Source organism: Labrus mixtus, chromosome 18 (genome assembly GCF_963584025.1).
Source record: "Labrus mixtus chromosome 18, fLabMix1.1, whole genome shotgun sequence".
Lineage (NCBI taxonomy): Eukaryota > Metazoa > Chordata > Actinopteri > Labriformes > Labridae > Labrus > Labrus mixtus.
In genome coordinates, this window is record NC_083629.1 from 20157217 (window position 1) to 20176535 (window position 19319).

Genomic DNA, 19319 nt, shown 5'->3' on the forward strand with positions numbered 1-19319 from the left:
ACTGCATCTTCTGGGTTTCATAACTATAATTTGTGTTGTTGAAGTACTTTAAAAAATACATTTTCAAGCACATATTTTATCATCTGTATTAATCATCGCCTTAGTCAAATGTGTTTTGATTCTAATCCGAAGTTACTTTGAATCATTTCCTATAATCATTTCCCTCAGGGTTTCTCTGTGTTTGCTTAATCCTCTTATTATTTTAACTTCCTTTGTTGCTGCTTTAGGTGATGGAAGATGTTTATAAGAAAGAGATCCTCGTGTCAAAGTAAGTACATCAATACACATTCAACTCAGAGCTGCTGTGTTTACACCAACAGACTTATTTTCACCTTTTGTACCAGATCTTGCTAAACTGTTTTCTAAACTTTCAGGTTTGCCATCAGAAAAATCATGCTGCTTGAGTTCAGGTAAGATGTTTTACTTCCTCTTATTCTGTCATTATATTTAAAAAAACAAATACATAAGAAGCTGCATGACAGCTTTGTGGATGTTCATACGTCATTATCTCCCGTTTTCAGCCAGTATCTTGAGAACTACCTTTGGGTGAACTACACTCCTGAGGTGTCCAGCAATGCCTACCTCATGTCCATATGTTGCATCGTCAATGAAAAGTTCAGAGAGAATGTTCCAGCGTGGGAGGTAAGAGATACAAAACTAGGTTGTACTAAAGACTGTTCCTTCACCTTTTCATCACATTCATATCTCTTCTTGTTTTTATGTTTTTTTTCTATCAGGTGTTCAAGAGGGCGCCCAGCCACTTCCCGTTCTTCTTTAAATGTGTTATGGAGGCTGTGTTGGCAGGGGAGGATGCTGGTCTCACTCTGAAGGAACAAACTGTGCTGCTGGTTTTCTTGGACCACTGTTTCAACAGCCTGGCAAGTACAACCACTCTGAAGTTTGATGTCTTGACTCAATGAAGAAGTATGTAAAGTATCTCCTGGAATCCAAAGGTCTGACACGGCTGCCCGTTGAGTCGATAAGGATGTTTGTTTTCATGTTCATACCTACATGACTATTTTGATGACAATGTTTACACCGTTCAACCTTAATGCTGATTTTCTGTTTTCAAGTTTATTCATTCAGGGTTTACTGAATCTGAGTTAGTTATTATAGCAAGTTCATTAAGCTGCTTACCGATGTAACAAACACAGTGAAATATGAGAACAAAGTATTCCTTATTATACCGTAGTGTATTCATGTCAACAACATCTGTGTCCAGGACAGAGAACCAACGTTTGACAAATAAACCAAGAGATGAATGAGAAATCAACAGCCTTACATTCTTTGTTAAAATATCACCTCAAGGAATTTGCATTAATATTTTAGATAAAAACCCTATTTGCCTAAAACTGGCTTACAGTGTCTTTTATGTTGGTAATGCCTTGTTTGTCATGATAAATGTGCCACCAAGTCATGTAATTGCAATGTCCACTAGGTGGCAGTAATAGATTAGGCACTACAGCTCGGGTCAGCTCCCTCCCCATCTGTATCATCCACAGCCGCATTAAACCACAGGGAAGCACTGCAGATGTCTCACTTTCAAATCTGCTGTGATAGCCTGCTGCACTTTGATTGTATCCTATAAAGGCCTCTAAATATTTTAGTTGCAGACTTTTATTATGGGGGAAGTGTAATAAAAATCTGTCATACACAGTGCATTTTGACAACTCTCTCTCCCTCTCTCTCTCGCTCTCTCTCTCTCAGGAGGTAGATTTGATCAGAGAGCAGGTGCAGCAGCTCATCTCTCTTCCAATGTGGATGTGCCTCCTACCAGTAAGAAGTCAACCTATTATCTTTATTACGTTGTTCTGGTGATTATTAGGCAACTATGTCTGATCCTTTTATGAAGAAAGAATTGACTCCCTGCTGTGACACTAAATACTTCAAAACTTGGCTCTGGTTTTGCTTTTGTCACGTTTACAGTCCAGACTCCAACATGAGCTGAAAAAAGTCCCAAAGCTGCAGAAGTTCTGGAATCTAATCAAGAAGAAATCTGATCAGATGGATGCTGACGCAGCTGAGCAGTAATACAATCTTCTATGCTCGCCTGTTCAAAACCATACAGACAAGTACATTTTTATTTTATGTCTAATAGGTTTCCTAAGCTTTTCTGATTTTCTTTTTTCCCTTTGTGTTTTTTTTCCTCAGGGCGAATAAAGAGAGGACTTTCCTCTCAGCTCTCATTAAAAAATTTCTTGGAGTTCTCATGTCGATTCCGCCATCAGGTAAACAGAGAAAAATACATTTATTTCCCCTGGGGATTTCATAATGTTGTTTTGTACACCACGGCACTACTTTCAAAAAATCTAATCCTCAGATCTTGATCCTATTTTAATGAAAAATGTGCGTCTCTAGTATGGATGTATACTCAAAATACTGAGTACAATTCTGAACCTGCAGGATTGTTTCTGAGATTTTGATCCAAAAAGGTTTTCTTTCCTTCCACATGCTCTCTACCTTCCCATGCATAATGAATGTACTCAGACTCTCAAGAGCATGCACATTATCAAAGATCACTTATCCTTAGTTTTGGGCCATATGCCCAAATGAAATCCAAATCCCCCCCCCCCCCCCCTTTTTTTCATCACTTTTCAAGTTTCACCTCTCCCTCTTTTTTTTTTATCTTCTTCTCCCTGAGTCGTGCAGATGCCGAAGGAGCATGTGCTCCAGCTGCTACACAGCCACCGGCACTGACTTCTGTGTCGTAATGCAGTCCGACATAGAGGCCTCCCACCTGAATGCTAAAAACAGAACATGTGTATTTGTGTGTTTAGGTAGAATTCAAACCTGACAGGGAAGATTACGATCCAAAGCCCAGCAGGATCCACATCACTCTAATACGTGCTGCATTCCTTAACTTTAAGTGTACACAGAACTTGCATGCACACATAACACACTTACATACTTAATGAGGGATGAGGACCCAGCATGCCGCCGTGCTGGCTATGCAGTGTCTTATCGTGACGCTCTACATACTCAGCATGGCACTGTGGCGGTGTCCATATGCGTTTGCTGTCCTCTTATTCTTGGGCGATCACGACGTAGCCTCCTCTCATCATCATTTCCTCATCTGTTAAGTGCTCACCTTTCATTAACTTCTTTCTTTTCCATAGGCGCTGTATCCATGGACAAAATACACTACTGCGAGAGATTCATTGAACTCATGATTGATTTGGAGGTAAGGAACATCCAATTCCAAAGCATTACATTCCAATCTTGTACTTTTCATACCTTATCCCTAGATTTAGAATTTTACAGTTTAAGATCAGAATCGGAAATACTTCATTTATCCCCCAGGGGGAAGTTCAGTAATGATGACGCACTCAATCTTAACACAGGCTCGTCAGACATTCATTTCCACCTCGTATGCACACTAGAAGAGTGTAGGGCTTCAGTATATTTGCTTACTCACGACATCCTGATGAAGGAAGCCGTGTAGACATCCATTTCTGCACAGCTCATTTGCTTTTCTTTTTTTTTTTTTTTTGTCCTTCAAATTTATAGCCAACTCAGGTCAGCAGACAGCACATAAATGTTGAGTCTCAGCTCCACCCAATGTGTCTCTGTCGTTGCTGTCTGCAGAGCTGAGCCCGTTTTGAAACTGTTGTCAAGTTTTTGTGAGCCTGATGACTCCTGAGATTAAAAGTTGAAGAGCTGAAGAGTGTCTGTTGGATAGGACTGTCGTGACCTTAAACCCAATTCCCCTCTTGAAAAAAAATACTTTGATTGAAGGAACAATTAGAACAGTCCATGTTTGCTTTTTATTATTAACCATTTTTAAGTAATCTATTACCATGAACCAATCAAGTACTTCTCAGGTGACCTACCTTTAGTTCTTCATTTGTCTGCTGTCTATTGATGCATACACGTTTGAGACAGATGTCTTGTAGGTGAAATACACAGCAGCAGAGGTCATTGGCTCAGTTGGTAGAGCCGGTTGTCTCTGAACTGGAAGGTTTGGGGTTCGATGCCGAGCTTCTGCAGCAACATGTCCGATGTGTCCTTGGGCAAGACACTTAACCCGTATTCCTCCCGCTGCCTCGTTGGCAATATGAATGTGTATGAATGGGATTAGTTACTTCTGATGGTCACTTTACATAGCAGCCTCTACCATCAGTGTGTGAATGTGTAGGTGTGACCTGTGGTGTAAAAGTGTCTTGAGAAGTCAGAAGACTAGAAAAGTCCATTTAGCGTTAACTTGAATAAGTGGCCCATACATCCTTACTGTTGGACTTGTTGCAGTCAAATACTCGAATTTAATCACAAAGACTTTTCAAATCTCAGTTGAATAGCACGAATGCAAGTGTTACTCCTTCGAAGGACCAGTTGATAGTTCCTGCAGCTTGCGCTCTCTTACACAGGACAGCGCCCACAAACTGAAATGCACATGTGAGGACAGATTTCACAGACAATCAAAACCTTAAATCCTGTGATTTCTTCCACAGAGTGTGCCTGTATTGTATATCAGAAGCAATTATGAGATATTACTTATGCATGGCCCAAATCTGCAGAGAAAGTCTGCATACCTCATAAAGAAAAAGAGACCATTGTAAAATGTCATCATTAAGGATCATTTAAAGAAAACCATTGAGGAAAAATAGAATCTGACATGTTTTTTTAAGAGGGACATACTTGGCGATGAGGTTGTCTTTCTGAGTGAAGACACAATGTCACATTGGAGATTCTCTCTTGCTGCCTGTGCAGATCTCCTGTTACTAGCGAGGAAGCTCAATAGATTTCATCTGGCTGCCTGCTGACAGGCCAGCCTCGATGTTCCTGGCAGCGGCTAGTGGCCGGCCAGCTGATGGTCTCAGGAGACATCTCCTGTCCTTCAGCGCTATCCTCTTACAAAACCTCCGTTGCCTGAAATCCATACTTCCCCCTCTCTGATGACGACCAGAAAATTAATGCAGGGAAAATAGAGCCCCGTTTTTCATGCCTGTTTCATGCTGGCTGTCAGGACCGTGTTGAGATCAAAGATGGCTGCTGGATATAAAGGTATCCGTTACCCCTGTTTAGGTATCTCTTGCTGCACCAGCTGTCTTTGAAGAGCAGCTTCCTTTGAATGAAATAATACATTTTGCATTATGTTGGTGTTTTGCAATTTAGTATTCCATTTCATACTCACAATGCAGCTTTTTTCCCCCCCTGTAGATCTTCTCTTTCACCCTTTAAATATGATAGATTAAACTTCTTCTTTTTTTTTTGTTCTCTATGCACAAGTCATTCTCTCACGCTGGCTGTCAGCTCATAAACATGTCCAGGATTTCTTCCTTATATTCCAAGCAAAGCAGCCCCGTTATCTCGTTTTGACAGGTTTCCTCTCCGCTGCCTTCATGTCATGTTTGTGTGCTGCAACAAGCAAATAATTAACAGCTATAGAAGATGAACTCTGTTTTTTTTCCCCCCGCCTGTCTTCCCTTCATCTCTCCCAGTTTGCCGTATTGCTGCTGCTCTATCGTGTTTCAAAACAACCTTAAGACAAAAAAAGACCATGGATCAATAGTATGTATGGGCAGTTGTGGTCCAGATGCTGGGAAATGTAACAAGTGATTGATTCTTGGGACCCCTTGAGGTGTTTGTTCATGCAATATCAAATTCCTCATATCAATGCTGAAGAAGCATCGGACAGTTGTTTTGAGAACTGTAAGATTTTGTAATGTAGCCACAACTGTAAGCTTCTGATCTCCTGCTTGTTGTCCTTTGTGTGTAGGCCCTGCTGCCCACCAGACGCTGGTTCAACACAGTGTTAGACGACTCTCACCTGATGGTGCGCTGCCACCTGTCCAGCCTCACCCAGAGAGAGAAGGAGGGGCACCTCTTCTGTCAGGTACACAACACACTCGCAAACACAAGGGCACAAATAAAAAAAAACGATATGAGGAGCCTCTGATCCATTTTCATTCGATTCGTTTTTTTACTTATCGTGTCATTACTGCAGTTGCTGGACATGCTGAAGTTTTACACGGGCTTCGAGATCAGCGACCAGACAGGAAATGCACTGACAGGGAAAGAGATGACAACTCTGCACTATGACCGGATCCTCTCCCTGCAGGTAAAGTCCTTACATTTTGCAACCCATCATCACGTTTATGCACGTTATTGTGCTTTTTTTCTCCCACAAAATTATTTTAGTGAGTGGTTCAAAATGAAATATTTCTTGGATCGTGTATGTTTGGACATCGGTGTGAGCGTGTTCTTTCCGTCTTGCAGAGGGCGGCGTTTGCTCATTTCCCGGAGTTGCAAGACTTTGCTCTGGCCAACGTAGCAGCAGTGGACACTCGAGACTCCCTCACCAAACACTTTGGGCACCTCAGGTAAATCACAACATCCTGAGTGAATCGTGATGGAACAAGCGTGCGTGCAGCTTTTGATGCACAGATGGAGAGATGTGGTGCGAAGTTAAGCATCGCTGGAGATGAATTAACGTGATCTGTTAATTCTCAGATGCTGTAGCGCCATAGGGTTGTTTATGCTAACAGGACCACTTCCTTAAGCATGACCATAAAGCAAATCTGCATGAAGCTGACTCACCCTTTTGGCTTTTTACCATTCTGGGTCATTAACTAGTGTATCCACAGTTAAAGCACCAGCACATGTGCAGACTGTCGGTGTTCCAGTGTAGCATCAGCAGCACCGTTGCTGCCTGACTTCCCTGCTAAATGGCAGCTAGCGAGCCCTTGAACAGGCAGCTGGTACCAGCCAGAGAGAGAAGCACGCCTCATTAATTTAATCGATTTGCAGTGGCTTGAGAATAAACTCTTTGAACAGCTGTGTTTGTCAGATCATATTAGCTTGCCAAAGAGCCAAAAGCAGCCACGCTTTGATGAATGGCCTGTGTGTGGATTTTTAGCTTGTACACATGTGCGAAGGCAATAAAAAGGCATTGATTTGCTTGCAATTTGTAATTACTTCAGGGTTTATAACCTTGCTTGGCAGTTGATATCATAACGTAAATGCTTAAATTATTGACCCAGGCTTGTAGAAGGTCATGTTGTTTTGGCCCCTTCCCACCTTCAAAGGTGGTAACTAATCACCTGTTTGTTTGAGGAAATTTAATTTGTCACGATTGTTCTGAGGTGCCATGTTGGAACGACATTTCTTCTTTGCTGTTGATTTTGATATATTCATCACCTCTTTTTAGCTCTTCAAGTGGATTATAAATGCTTTAAACCCCACTCTTAAGTTTCTTTGAGTCAGGCAGAGGCAAGCCGAGCTGAATCAGGTAAAGACTTAGCTGAACCATTTCATGTTTTCCTGAAGCTCTGCTTCTTTCCCCAGAATTAGGGTTTTGAATATAGCAGGAACCGCATTGTTCCCTACTCTGAACTGTCACCAAAGCAGCTCCTGGGTAACTCCAAATATGCCGATCAGATTTAACGAGGCACTTTTCATCCAAACAACTCACGCTAATGCCAGTTTATTCCAGCTGCGCTACCCACAGGCTAAGCTCCCAGTCACCCGCCGCTCTGAATTTATCTGCTAAGTCCCCCAAACACACAAACGTAGCATTATTGCATAGCCTGCCCACACATAATACGCACCCACTCTTTCTCGCTCTCTCTCTATCTCTCTCTCTTTCACTCTCTCTCTCTCACACACACTCACACACTTTCAGTTACATAAAACGTGTTGAGTGTCATTCCAGGCCAAATAATGAATTGACTCCAAGATCAAAGGGTTTGCAGAGACTTTGTGAAATGCTAGCAAAAATGAAAGAAAGGCATCACTACTGGAGATGTCAAAAATAATGGGTGTAATTAGTTCTGTGGATTAGTTCTTCTGCGTTGGACTGTCACTGGAAAGGGTGTTAAGATTTTATCAATTTAAATTTTCTGTGAATTGTTCCTTTTTTTAGAATATAATACGATGATTGCAGAAAGGATAAAAAACTGTGAAGCTTAAAGAACCTTGTTTTTCATCAGATTTGGGCTCTTGATTCAAGAGAAATGTTGGGCTCTTGATGTCATTTCAGCTTTTGGTTGGTCTACACAAATTTAGCCAACGTAATGAGGTCACATGCTTAATGGATGGCTGTTTACAAGGACGCGACCGCCGTCATGCTTTTGAGTAAACTTACTGTAGACTAGTTACTCTGGAGTTCCCATCCTTACCTTACCCTGCCAGTAGCTCAGCTGTCAGTCATGACCTGGTCCAGTCATCTTCATTACTCAGAGTGAGTTGTTGTGCTGCTTTTCTTTTTGTTGCTAAGGGAAGAAATGTCCACATGACCAATGCCAGGTCATCCACTGGGCCACCAGACTGCAAAATTGGCTGGATTGCCGCCCCACTGCCCAAGCGAGGCATCACAAGTAGCAGAATACATGCACAGACACGGATACAGTCAGTCAGCACCACGTGTGGCTGTCCAGGCTTGTCACAGTGCGTCCAGTCCCCGTCCTTCGTTGTGTACAGGACCCTGCCTTTGTCACAGTGTGTCAACCTGATTAAAACAGGTCTGTATGCAGAGAGCCGTGCCTCAGCTTTCTGAGACGAAGATGTGCTTTGATTTTCATAATCCTGTCGCATCAGTGCGCCCCGGCCCCTCAACACACACATGCTGACAGCGCAGGAGTGCAGTGTCAAAGCAAACAGAAGTATTGCTTTGTGCTGCAGTGCTAACAAGCACAAAGAATTTGACAAGGCTGTGTATCTTCACACATATAGGGGTGTTGCCGTCGATGTATGAGAAATCTTCTCAGAAGGGAGGTAGTGTCCCAGAAAAGAAGCTGGACCGACACACTATGTCTCTCTATAATTACAATGCATCAGAGTCACAACATATGACTATTACTTTTGATATCTTTGTGATGGGAGTAAACTTCACATTGTCCCTATAAGAATCTTAATCTCAGACATTTAAGTCACCAGAGTGTTTTCCTTAAACTTCAATCTGTGCTCTGTCAAGCGTGTCAGCTAAATGTGTTATTTGCAAATTCATTTTTTGTAGCTGATTAATCACTTGTCTCGTTTCTACCTGCAGTCCCAATACGCTCCACCGGGTGGCCTCGTACCTGTGTCTGCTGCCAGAGCTTTCCGAAGGCCAAGATACCACCTATGAGAAGGAGGTTCTCCTTGAGCTGCTGGTGAGTGCAGTCTTACATTTTATTTTCCGTGCAGACATTTTAACAGTGAAATCTTGATTGTAGAAATGTTGTTGTTATTCAAATTGTCAGGTAACATCCCTTTAAGGTTAATGTCATACAACTCAAGGCTGAGGCTTCACAGTGGGAGGAACCAGCTGATAAAGAATCATAGGTCACATCTTGTATAGTATAGTCTTTGGTCAAATCCAGCTCGTTTTTTAAAATGTATTATATATATTCAGTTAAATATAATATAATAATACTTAGGGCACTTTGCACTTGTCAAATTTCATTTTTCAATTAATATTGTTGCACCTCTGCAAACATTGTGAGTAAACAGTTATTCTCCTGGACAATAACTGTCTAGTCAGCGTTACTGCATAAGAGGTTTTTGTGTTTTCTCATTTTAAACCCATTAATTGGACCTTGACCTTGAAATACGTATAGTATCCTTCAATCCTGGTCCCTCCTGAATGTTGCCTTCTAATCCAATTACTGCTTTATATGAGCAATTGTGGGACTCAGGCTGAATTGAATGCAATGCTGATGAGACAGAGAGGCCCACCCTACCCCCCTACGTCTATTTTTTAATGTCTCTTGAAAAGCTAAGGGAAGCTTGATTGTGCTCCCAGGAGCCCCTTCCCTTGTTCTTTTTTTTTCTTCTTTTTTTAAACCCCTCCAGTAAACTACAGGACCCTTGACTCGCTTGTCTCCCCAATACACACTCACACATGTGTCGTAGACCTCTTCATCAAAGTGGGTGTTGCACGGCGGTCCGGCAGTTACATATAATTACCCACTCAGACCCTCCCCAGGTCCTCTGCAAGAAGCCATGGAGAAGAACTGTTTCATAACTACCAGATTATATGGATGCAGGAGACAATATCAGGGGACTCATTTGTTTGTGCCTGAGGTTTCCCCCCAACATCCAACATGCCTGACTGTGAGAGTTTGATCCGAAGGGGCCTGAGGACTTAAACTCTACCACATGGTAGCAAAGCAGTCATACTTGCTGCAGAAAGCATTTTCATAAACATGGTCAGGGATGAGGAACCATACTGCTTATGAAAGGCAGGACTGTTGCTACACCAGTGCCACCATTGGGCAGGTTTAGGCTGTTAATGTTGTGTGGTAGAACACATGAGAGGGTTTGTACTGGTATATCAGTGAATATCACTTTATTTGAAATAGGAAATGATTTTCATTTCATTTTCATTTTACCTTTATTTATTCTCGAGAAATCATTTTACATCCTCAAAACCTTAATTGGACAATTACTGGGTTACTCACAGATTAGTGTAATACATTTATTTGACCAAGCAGTAGCAACCTCCAGTGTCGAAAAATGAAGCCAATGTGGAAGTGCAAAAAATAAAATAGTTTGCTCAAAGAGCCCCGGAGGTCACATATACACCACATCCAAAAAATGCCTGATTTTGTAGAAATTAACATGTTTACAGCCTGGTACATAAAAATAAATAGGTCTGATTAGTTATTGTCCTCACTGGCACACACTGTACGAGGGTGAACTTTATAACCCATCCGTTTTGATTTTATGAACGAAACATGTTATCAATAGTTAGGCTCTAGGCTGACATGATTGTCAGACGGACACGATGTAAGCTCCAGCTCTCAGTCTGTCGTTAAGGTGACTGAAAGTTAAACTGAGACAGGATTTCCAGCATGGCGGCGGCCGCCGATGAGCCTCCAGAGCCCCCTGCAGTAACAGATGGGTGACGTCACTCAGACTTTGATCATTAATATTTACAGTCTGTTTTTTCACCCATGACAAGGGATTGGACAAATTGACACAGTGATTGTGGTACAATTGTCAAATCGTTTGTAGTCATTCAGATATTGTGATGTATCATTATAAGAATGTCAATTTTACAATTAGAGCAAATTGCAATATGCTTATGATGTCGATATCATGGGCCATATATTGCATCATAAGATATCCACTGATTCCCACCATCACTGTTGAAGCTTGTTTTTTAACCAGGATGTTTATCTCCAGACTGAATATTCTTAGTATTTTTGACAAATAAGATATTTGAAAGTGTGGCGTATAGCACTGTGAAAAGATGCTGGCCGCTCTTCACTAAATCCAGATAAAACGAAGGATTCATTGAGGAAGCCATCCATTTGTTCATTAACTAAATTCCTCTGTCTTCTGTCTCTCTCTCTCTCTCTCTCTCTCTCTGTGTTTGGCTCACACACAGGTGTCCCGCCATGAACGCAGAATCTCTCAGATTGAGCAACTTAACCAGATGCCCCTTTATCCAACAGAGAAGATTATCTGGGATGAGAACATTGTTCCGACGGAGTACTACTCAGGGGAAGGTGTGGATTGCTCGCGTGGATTGTGATTGTCTTGCCTTTGTGAGGCAATGTGCACTGAAGGAAAATCTCCTTCTAATTTCAGTGTCTAGACTGTGTGTCATCATCATAAGTATACACCCTCACCTGTTATCCCCCTGTCCTAAGGGTACTCATCTGGCACTGCAGCGACACTCTCTCTCTAAGGGAATCCTCTTAAGTCTGCAAGGACACCTTAAACAGCTCTCATAACATTCTCTATTCAAGCAACACCTCTTTAGTGTATTACTCTTTGGCTGTAACAGGTAGACATTTAATAGTGTATAGGTGCAACACATAGGTCATGTAACTTCACACAATAATCCTTTTATTGAAAATCTGTGGTAATGATGACCTTTGGTTGACTCATCATCATTGTGTGTGTGTGTGTGTGCTAAATGTTTAGATTATTATATTAACCCTTTCCATACCTTGTTTTTTAATATTTGTGTCTCTTCAGGCTGCCTCGCACTGCCCAAGCTGAATCTCCAGTTCCTGACCCTCCATGACTACCTGCTGAGGAACTTCAACCTCTTCCGTCTGGAGTCCACCTATGAGATCAGACAGGACATAGAAGACGTGGTGTGGCGGATGAAACCATGGTGAGATGTCTTCACTTCTGAAAAACTGAAAGAACCTTGATCGAGAATCTGACATATCTAACGTATAAAGTCTGTTTTTGTCCTTGGTACAGCAGTGACAATTTCTGATTTCTGATAACATGTCTGTATCTTGACTTATAAAGGATTTTCAAGTCCAATACAATTCTGATTTAAGAGAGGAGAACCTGATGTGAATTATTGAGCTGAAATGAAAATAAACATGAACAGCTCACTGATTTGACAAGGACATGACTCTGCAAAAGCACTTAGATTAATTTTGGACCCCCTCGAAAAACGAGATGGTTCATCTCAAGGGGCAATCCATCAAATAAACAGAATTTCTTTTTGAACATATGACTTTATTGAAGAACATTTCATATTATACATTGTTTACTGATTCTAGTGCTGAACATGTCTGCTAATGACACATGATTTCTAAGCAGTGCCAGACATTGTATTATCCATTATATATTCTGTATTTTCCACATCATAAAAACATGAAGGCCAAAATAAATGTCTGTGTGATGGCTCTATCTCCTGATATTAAGGGGTAATAAGGGGTTATTGTCATATAGAGTGGCTGTGGCTCAGTTGATAGAGTCAGTTGTCTCTCAACTCGTTCGATCCCCAGTTCTTGCAGCAAGATGTCCGATGTGTCCTTGGGCAAGGCACCTAACCCGAAATTGCTCCCGCTGCTTTGTCTGAGAAGATTATGAATGTGTATGAATGGGATGAGTTACTTCTGATGGTCACTTTACGTAGCAACCTCTACCATCAGTGTGTGAATCTGTAGGTGTGACATGCAGTGTAAAAGCACTTAGAGTAGTCAAAAGACGAGAAAAGCGCTACAAGCTCAATTCCACGTATCCATAATATCAGCTGAGTGATAATGGTCTTCCTCTACATGTTGAAATAACAAAGATTTAATAGGATGTGAGAAAAATCCCCTTTGGAGCTGAAGGCATCAAAATGTTATATATACAGTGAAATGTGTGGATGTATGCATACTCATTATGAACTAGTTTAGAGACCTGGGTGTAATAAAAAGCTAAACCAGTGAAGATGATTATTATCATATAGAGCACACTTGAGGTTCCTGCATCGTGCTGATTAGCATCTCTGATTTACTTTCTGCCGCAGTAGAACAAATTTCCACCTTTAACTCGGCTCACTTTGATTTTTTTTTTTTTTTTTTTTTTACTTCGATAAACGAAGATTCTTATCCTCTGTGTAGCACTCACATGGTGGCATGGCACAATAATAATATTTTATTCAAAGGCTGTGACACTTGGCACACCACATTTGGAAACCCATTGCTTAACATAATAAGTGCTCCCATTATGTCAAGTGATGTTGCTACTTGCTTGTTGTTTCTGCAAATGTAAATAAGTAAGCAGTAGTGCCATGTGCTGCCCTAAATCCAACTGATTTCAATCTTGACAACAGCCCACAGCGCTTGTCTTACTTATTGTTGTGTCTGTTTGTGCACAGGCAATCGGAGTACGGAGGTGCGGTGTTCGGCGGCTGGGCCAGGATGGCTCAGAACATCACCTCTTTTTCCATCGTGGAGGTTGCCAAGCCAAACATCGGAGAGAGCTGGCCTGCCCGTGTGCGAGCCGATGTTACTGTTAACCTCAATGTTCAAGATCATATCAAGCATGAGTGGGAAGGTAAATATGTGTCCATGCATCAAATCATCATCTGTTTTATTAACGCTAATCTCGCTTTTCTGCATTCTCTTGTTTTCCTTACAAGGCAGTAAGACAATGGGAAACTAGCAGACTGAATTAGCTGCATACACATTTTCTTTTCCTTTGTTTCTGCTTTTTTTTCTTCTTCTTCTTCCAACAGTCCTCCAAGTAAGCAGTTTATAACCTCCATAAAATCTTCCCTTACCATCCCACTGGGCCTTGACTCATGACCCTTACCCGCCTCGTCTTTCTGTGAAGACGTGCCATTTTCTGTGTAGCCGCTACCAGCCTCTTTGTTTTATCCTCTGATCGTTTTTCTTTCCGTCTCTCTGTGTGGCTGATAAGGGCAATGTATGTAATGGTAACAGGAGCTTGTCAGCCTTGAAAGACATTGATTCACTGGGAACATGGAACACACAATGAAGCCCTCTGCAGACTGAACTATAGCTCTCCAGAGAAAGATATAGGACATGTCTCCATGCCAATTTATGCCATTGGTGTATTGCGCTATTTAATGTAGAATTGAAGGGACTCTTTCAGCAATGGAGTGATCACTGGATAATTAAAAAAAGGATATCTAATATTTCCCAAATTGACGGCTGACTTTTTAAAATATATATATACTTTTATGGTTTTTCTTTTTTTTCCTTGTAATTCAGTGGAGATATGAAGCATTACTTCCTTCCATGCTCTAGCCGTTTCCCCAAAGTGTAATTAGAGCCTCATGTTTTAAAGATCAGGCAAAAGCTGACAGAGCGGTTTTGCTCGCATCTCCAAACCCTGGCTCGCTACCACTCAGTCTCACTCCTCCATCACCTTCCCTAATCCCCGTGCTTTCCTCTATCCTTCTCCTCCTCTGTCTCTCTTTCCCGTCTCTGAAACTCTTTATTTTCTCTTTATAACCCTTTTCTCTCTAATATTTCTCCCCATCCACTTTCCCCTAAAGGCCTGCGGAAGCACGACGTTTGCTTTCTGGTCACGGTGCGGCCCAACCTGCCCTACGGCACGCGCTTTGACCGCCGCCAGCCTTTTGTGGAGCAGACTGGCCTGGTGTACGTGAGAGGCTGCGAGGTGCAGGGTATGCTGGATGACAAGGGACGTGTCATTGAAGAAGGTAGGCTCATATGCGCCCCTGCTTACACACACACACACACAGACACACACACACACATAAGCAGCACATGACATCACTCCACCCATCATACCTCCTATACAAAATCGCCCCCAAAGACAGATCCACGAGAGTGGGTCAGGTTGGTGTTGTCATGGTGACAGGCACAGTGAGACCTGACCTGTTCGCATTAACATTCCATTAACCTGAGGTCGACAACAACACCTGGGAGCTCTGCGCCCTGCCCTCTGTTTTATTTATTGGATTTAACTGAAGGGACGATTGGCTATATCCGGATGGATGTGCTTCGGTAAGAGAACACCAAATGTGCTTGTCCTGCACGATGAAGTCACATATATCATCAGGGTTTGTCCCGGCTCGGGAAAGGGAGGTTGAGATTTGACTGTGTACGACAGTAAGCATGAGCAGTTAGCATACAGTAATGTCAATGAGTGTTGCCTTATTTGACATAAATGAATTTGTTTTTCTGTTATTTTTGAACACATGATAAACAAAAATGACTTTAAGATGTCACTGCCCTTAAAATATATTAAAACAAAACTCCATGTAGAGCGAGAGAGAGAACAGAAGTGATCGAGCAGTTTGGGAGTAAATTGAGACAATCCTGATGATAAGAGATATAAAACATTATCTGAACACTTGAACACAGAAGGTGGCTATAATGCAGAAATTAACTAAGCCCAACCTCCTCACACCGCGTAGGGAAGGAGCCGAATTTGCCAACTTTGTGTCAACCCAGCAGAGACCATGCTCACTTACTATTTGGGACGCCAAGAGATTTTCTTTGCACGCGAAAAAAACCCCTGACCAAAAAGGAATCACTTCACCTCAGTCTGTGAAACAATGTGTCCGAAGGAACAATGGGTTGTAGCTTTGAATAACACATTTTAGCACAGCTTGAAAATTAATTTGAAAGCTATGATATATTGACAAAAGAAAAGATTCACTTTGGTCAAAATAAGACGTTTAGAGCTTATTTAAAGTGTCTGTCTGCATGGTAAAAATCCTCTCGGACAAAATTCTAATCTCTGATCCACTCTGGCCTTTCCTAAACAAGTATGAAATGCCTTACAGTAACAGGATCTCCTTATCTGTGTCATGTTTTCCCCCACTGCCAGAAGCAATACCTCTGAGGGGTGGGTTCACCTGAGTTAGTCTGCAGCCATGGTGCTGTGAGCGGTTCCCTTGTGGGAACATGTGTCTAAGCACTGAAGCACCCATTCCCCCCTCTCGGTCTCTCTGTCTCATCTGTTTGGATTAAATATACAGCAGGCAGGGCATACTAAATAGACATGCTGCCGGGGAACATGCCCTGCCAATGTAGGCTTGGTTAAACTTTCAGATCCCCAACGGTGCTAAGAGGTACTCTGGCTGACTGGGCGAGGGGGGTGATGTCACGTACATCACTCGACACATGGTGAAGGTGAGAGGACACACAAGCCGAGGGGAGCATTTTGAGACAATGGGGCTGCTTTACCAGACAGCACGATTTTGTTTTAACTGGATGTACTTGTATGCTACTAATATCAGTACTTTGTCTGCACTGTTTTCCATTGCAGACGGTACCTGCTTTTTGTTCATAGCAACATTGTGTTTATGCATTTAATATTATACCCTGGAACCTTCGTTGTGTAATATCAGTGTTGTGTGACTGTGTTTTTAAACTCCTTGAAAATTCACTGCCCTAGACTGCTGTGCCAAACTTCTGAGTAGTGTGAGTGGCGATTGTTTGCGACCAATCAGTGCTCAGCAGTCATTTCAAAGTGACTTTAAGTATTAGCTTAGCTTGCTTGGAACCTCGGCCAAACGGATTAAAGAAAAAAGCACCAGTTAGTCTACAACTAGTGTTAATAAAATACAGTCAAGTCAGCAAATGTTTCCAAGCAAGTCAAGCCGAGCTGTACCATGAAGTTGAAAGTGTTCGTAGTAACCGACTTGAATTGTGTATAAAAAGTATAAAACAGCAATACTCAATAAGAAATATTTCTTAAAATATAAATACAGTGCAGATTGGAGTTGAGTGAAAAACAGTGAATCTCAGTATAGATAATGTATAACTTTTGAAAACAGACGGTTTAACACAATGTCACATGGTTGTTTAAATGCCCACACACCTCACTCAGCTGTCCACATTGTTATCCAACAGTGTTCAGGGTGTAGCCTCCACTATTAAGCTTTCACCACGCTGATTTATGAAAGGGGGATTTGATGTTCCCCACATATCAGTACACATGTGCGCACACACAGACGAGATACATGGATGGGCACACAGGCCAACAGGATTGAGTTGTACTAACTCGCGTCTGTGCCCTGCGGCTTCATACAAGAATCTATTGAGACATCTGTGAAAGCTGCATTTTCTACACCACACAGGCTTCCTACGGGAGTAAGCCTTAAGCCTGCAGCCCGTCAGTCAAGCACATTCATTTAATTGCTGAGGAAATCATAGCACTGTAGCAAGACAAGCTAGGGATAGCTCTTTTTAAAATGGTTTTATTGTTGAATGAGATGCTTGAATGCCAACAGATTTTCCACCGAATATGTTCCCTGTCATTCTCTGTTTGAATGTGCTGGCCTATATGGATGTTTGTCTGTTGATTATATGTGCTAGGAGTGTACAAAAATATGGGATATGCAGTATATCATTGCCATTGTGACAATTATTGTATTGCTGGTGCCAGATATTTAAATTTGAATTACAAAAACACAGCGCTCCAAACAACTGGCAATTCGAGTCACTGCGTCACTACTCCATGGCTCCTCAATGCGGCGCTTCTGACATGAACATGGGTAACTTCACCAGAACTTGATTTGTGCGCAGAGGCTACGGTCCTCCTAGAGGGCGGCCCAGGTTCAAGTCTGACATGTGGATCCTTTCCCGCATGGTCATTCCCCACTCACGCATATCGGTTTACTACTCTATCCACTCTCCTATCAAATAAAGGCAGAATGCCCAAAAATAAATATAAAAAAAAAGAAAGAAGTTTATTGGCCAAAGATGAAGAAGAAGGCTTTAAAATGAAGGCTTGACGTCTTAGAAGAAGTTAAGATATAAAGTGTGATGGGAGGTGGAACTGACCCGTAATGGCAATGAATAAATACATTAATCTTGCTCTTTTTAAGGACTATTTTAATTCTTGCATTAATCACATATCATGATTTATTATCATTTGATTGTCTTGCAATATATAAACTATCACAGAATCGCACAATCATTATTGTGGATCACATATCACGTATCAAATCATGAGTTACCCTGATATTCCCACCCTGAGTGAACGTGGTTTGAAAATTTAGACACACACTTGGATCTAGAGGCTTTCATTATTCCACTGCTGTAACACCTCCTCTCCCCAAAAAACTCCGGTCTAGGACCTGAGCCAAAGCCTAAGCTGCGAGGAGACGCCCGAACCTTCCGTGTGTGGCTTGACCCGAACCAGTATCAACAGGACATGACGAGCAGTATTCAGAGCGGCATAGAAGACCCGTACGAGACTTTCAACGTCATCATGAGACGCAAACCCAAGGAGAATAATTTCAAGGTTTGGACTACACCACACACACACACACACACACACACACACACACACACACACACACACACACACACAGCTCAGATCAGCCCTCACTGTAGATCGTTTCTGAGTGCTTTATCCTCAGGCCTTGAGCTCTGGTCCTACCAACACCACCCCAGAGTGATGCATCGCACATATTATACTCTCTTGGCTATTGCAGCTGTAAGGTTGGGGCCAGGGCAACTCTGAGATTACCCCCCCCCCCACCCCACTCAAGGCCCTCACGATGATCCCAATGAAAGACACTTCTCACTGGATATTCATGCAACGTGTTCCCCCTCCTCTCTCTCACCTCTAAGACTCTTCCTGTGGCAGCCAGCGTGCATTGTGGGGGTTTAGTGTTGTTGAGCTTTTTGTAGATTTGCAGGTGCCCTCTGCAGAACCCCGCATTGTTTTTTAAGAAGGTCAAAGAGAAGTTTGCCTTGTGAATGTGTAAAACTTTTGTCGAAAATATTTTTTTTAAGAAGTTTTGCTACATTTTGTTCAGCTTCTTTTATTTATGTTTACACGTTCATGCACCCTTTTGATTTTTCACATCATTTATTTATTCCTCATTCCTGCTGTGTCAAAACTGCTCTCCTAATTCAGCACCCCCATATCTGTCTTTCACAGCCAGAGCGATGACAGATGATTTTGAAGTGTTTTTTTTTTTTTCTTTATGAATTTGAAAAGTGCAGGAACTAATGGGTATTCAGGAAACATTCTTTCCAGCTTTGATGTGGGACAAAGATAAAAGTAAACATGTCTCCCCTTCCCAGCGTTTGATGTTCAGGGTATTAGACAGGTTGCAGCTTATTAAAATATAATTGACAGACATACAAATTACCTGCTGTCCCACCAGCCCACAACAAAGCTATTCTTATCCAGCTGAA

General features: G+C 41.9%; 1 protein-coding gene across 3 annotated transcripts in view; it reads left to right on the forward strand.

Moving 5' to 3' along the window:
- The window catches only part of aqr (aquarius intron-binding spliceosomal factor), a 57314-nt gene that overhangs the window by 2053 nt on the left and 35942 nt on the right, over nucleotides 1–19319 (forward strand). For all 3 annotated transcript variants that reach the window (XM_061062360.1, XM_061062359.1, XM_061062361.1), the window contains exons 4-20: nucleotides 228–268; nucleotides 375–410; nucleotides 522–642; nucleotides 738–878; nucleotides 1708–1776; nucleotides 1927–2027; nucleotides 2152–2228; nucleotides 3117–3181; nucleotides 5717–5833; nucleotides 5945–6058; nucleotides 6217–6320; nucleotides 8987–9089; nucleotides 11312–11432; nucleotides 11908–12049; nucleotides 13541–13719; nucleotides 14687–14854; nucleotides 18245–18414. In XM_061062360.1, the coding sequence (XP_060918343.1) occupies nucleotides 228–268; nucleotides 375–410; nucleotides 522–642; nucleotides 738–878; nucleotides 1708–1776; nucleotides 1927–2027; nucleotides 2152–2228; nucleotides 3117–3181; nucleotides 5717–5833; nucleotides 5945–6058; nucleotides 6217–6320; nucleotides 8987–9089; nucleotides 11312–11432; nucleotides 11908–12049; nucleotides 13541–13719; nucleotides 14687–14854; nucleotides 18245–18414 (1869 nt within the window). The remainder of the gene's footprint in view (nucleotides 1–227; nucleotides 269–374; nucleotides 411–521; nucleotides 643–737; nucleotides 879–1707; nucleotides 1777–1926; nucleotides 2028–2151; nucleotides 2229–3116; nucleotides 3182–5716; nucleotides 5834–5944; nucleotides 6059–6216; nucleotides 6321–8986; nucleotides 9090–11311; nucleotides 11433–11907; nucleotides 12050–13540; nucleotides 13720–14686; nucleotides 14855–18244; nucleotides 18415–19319) is intronic.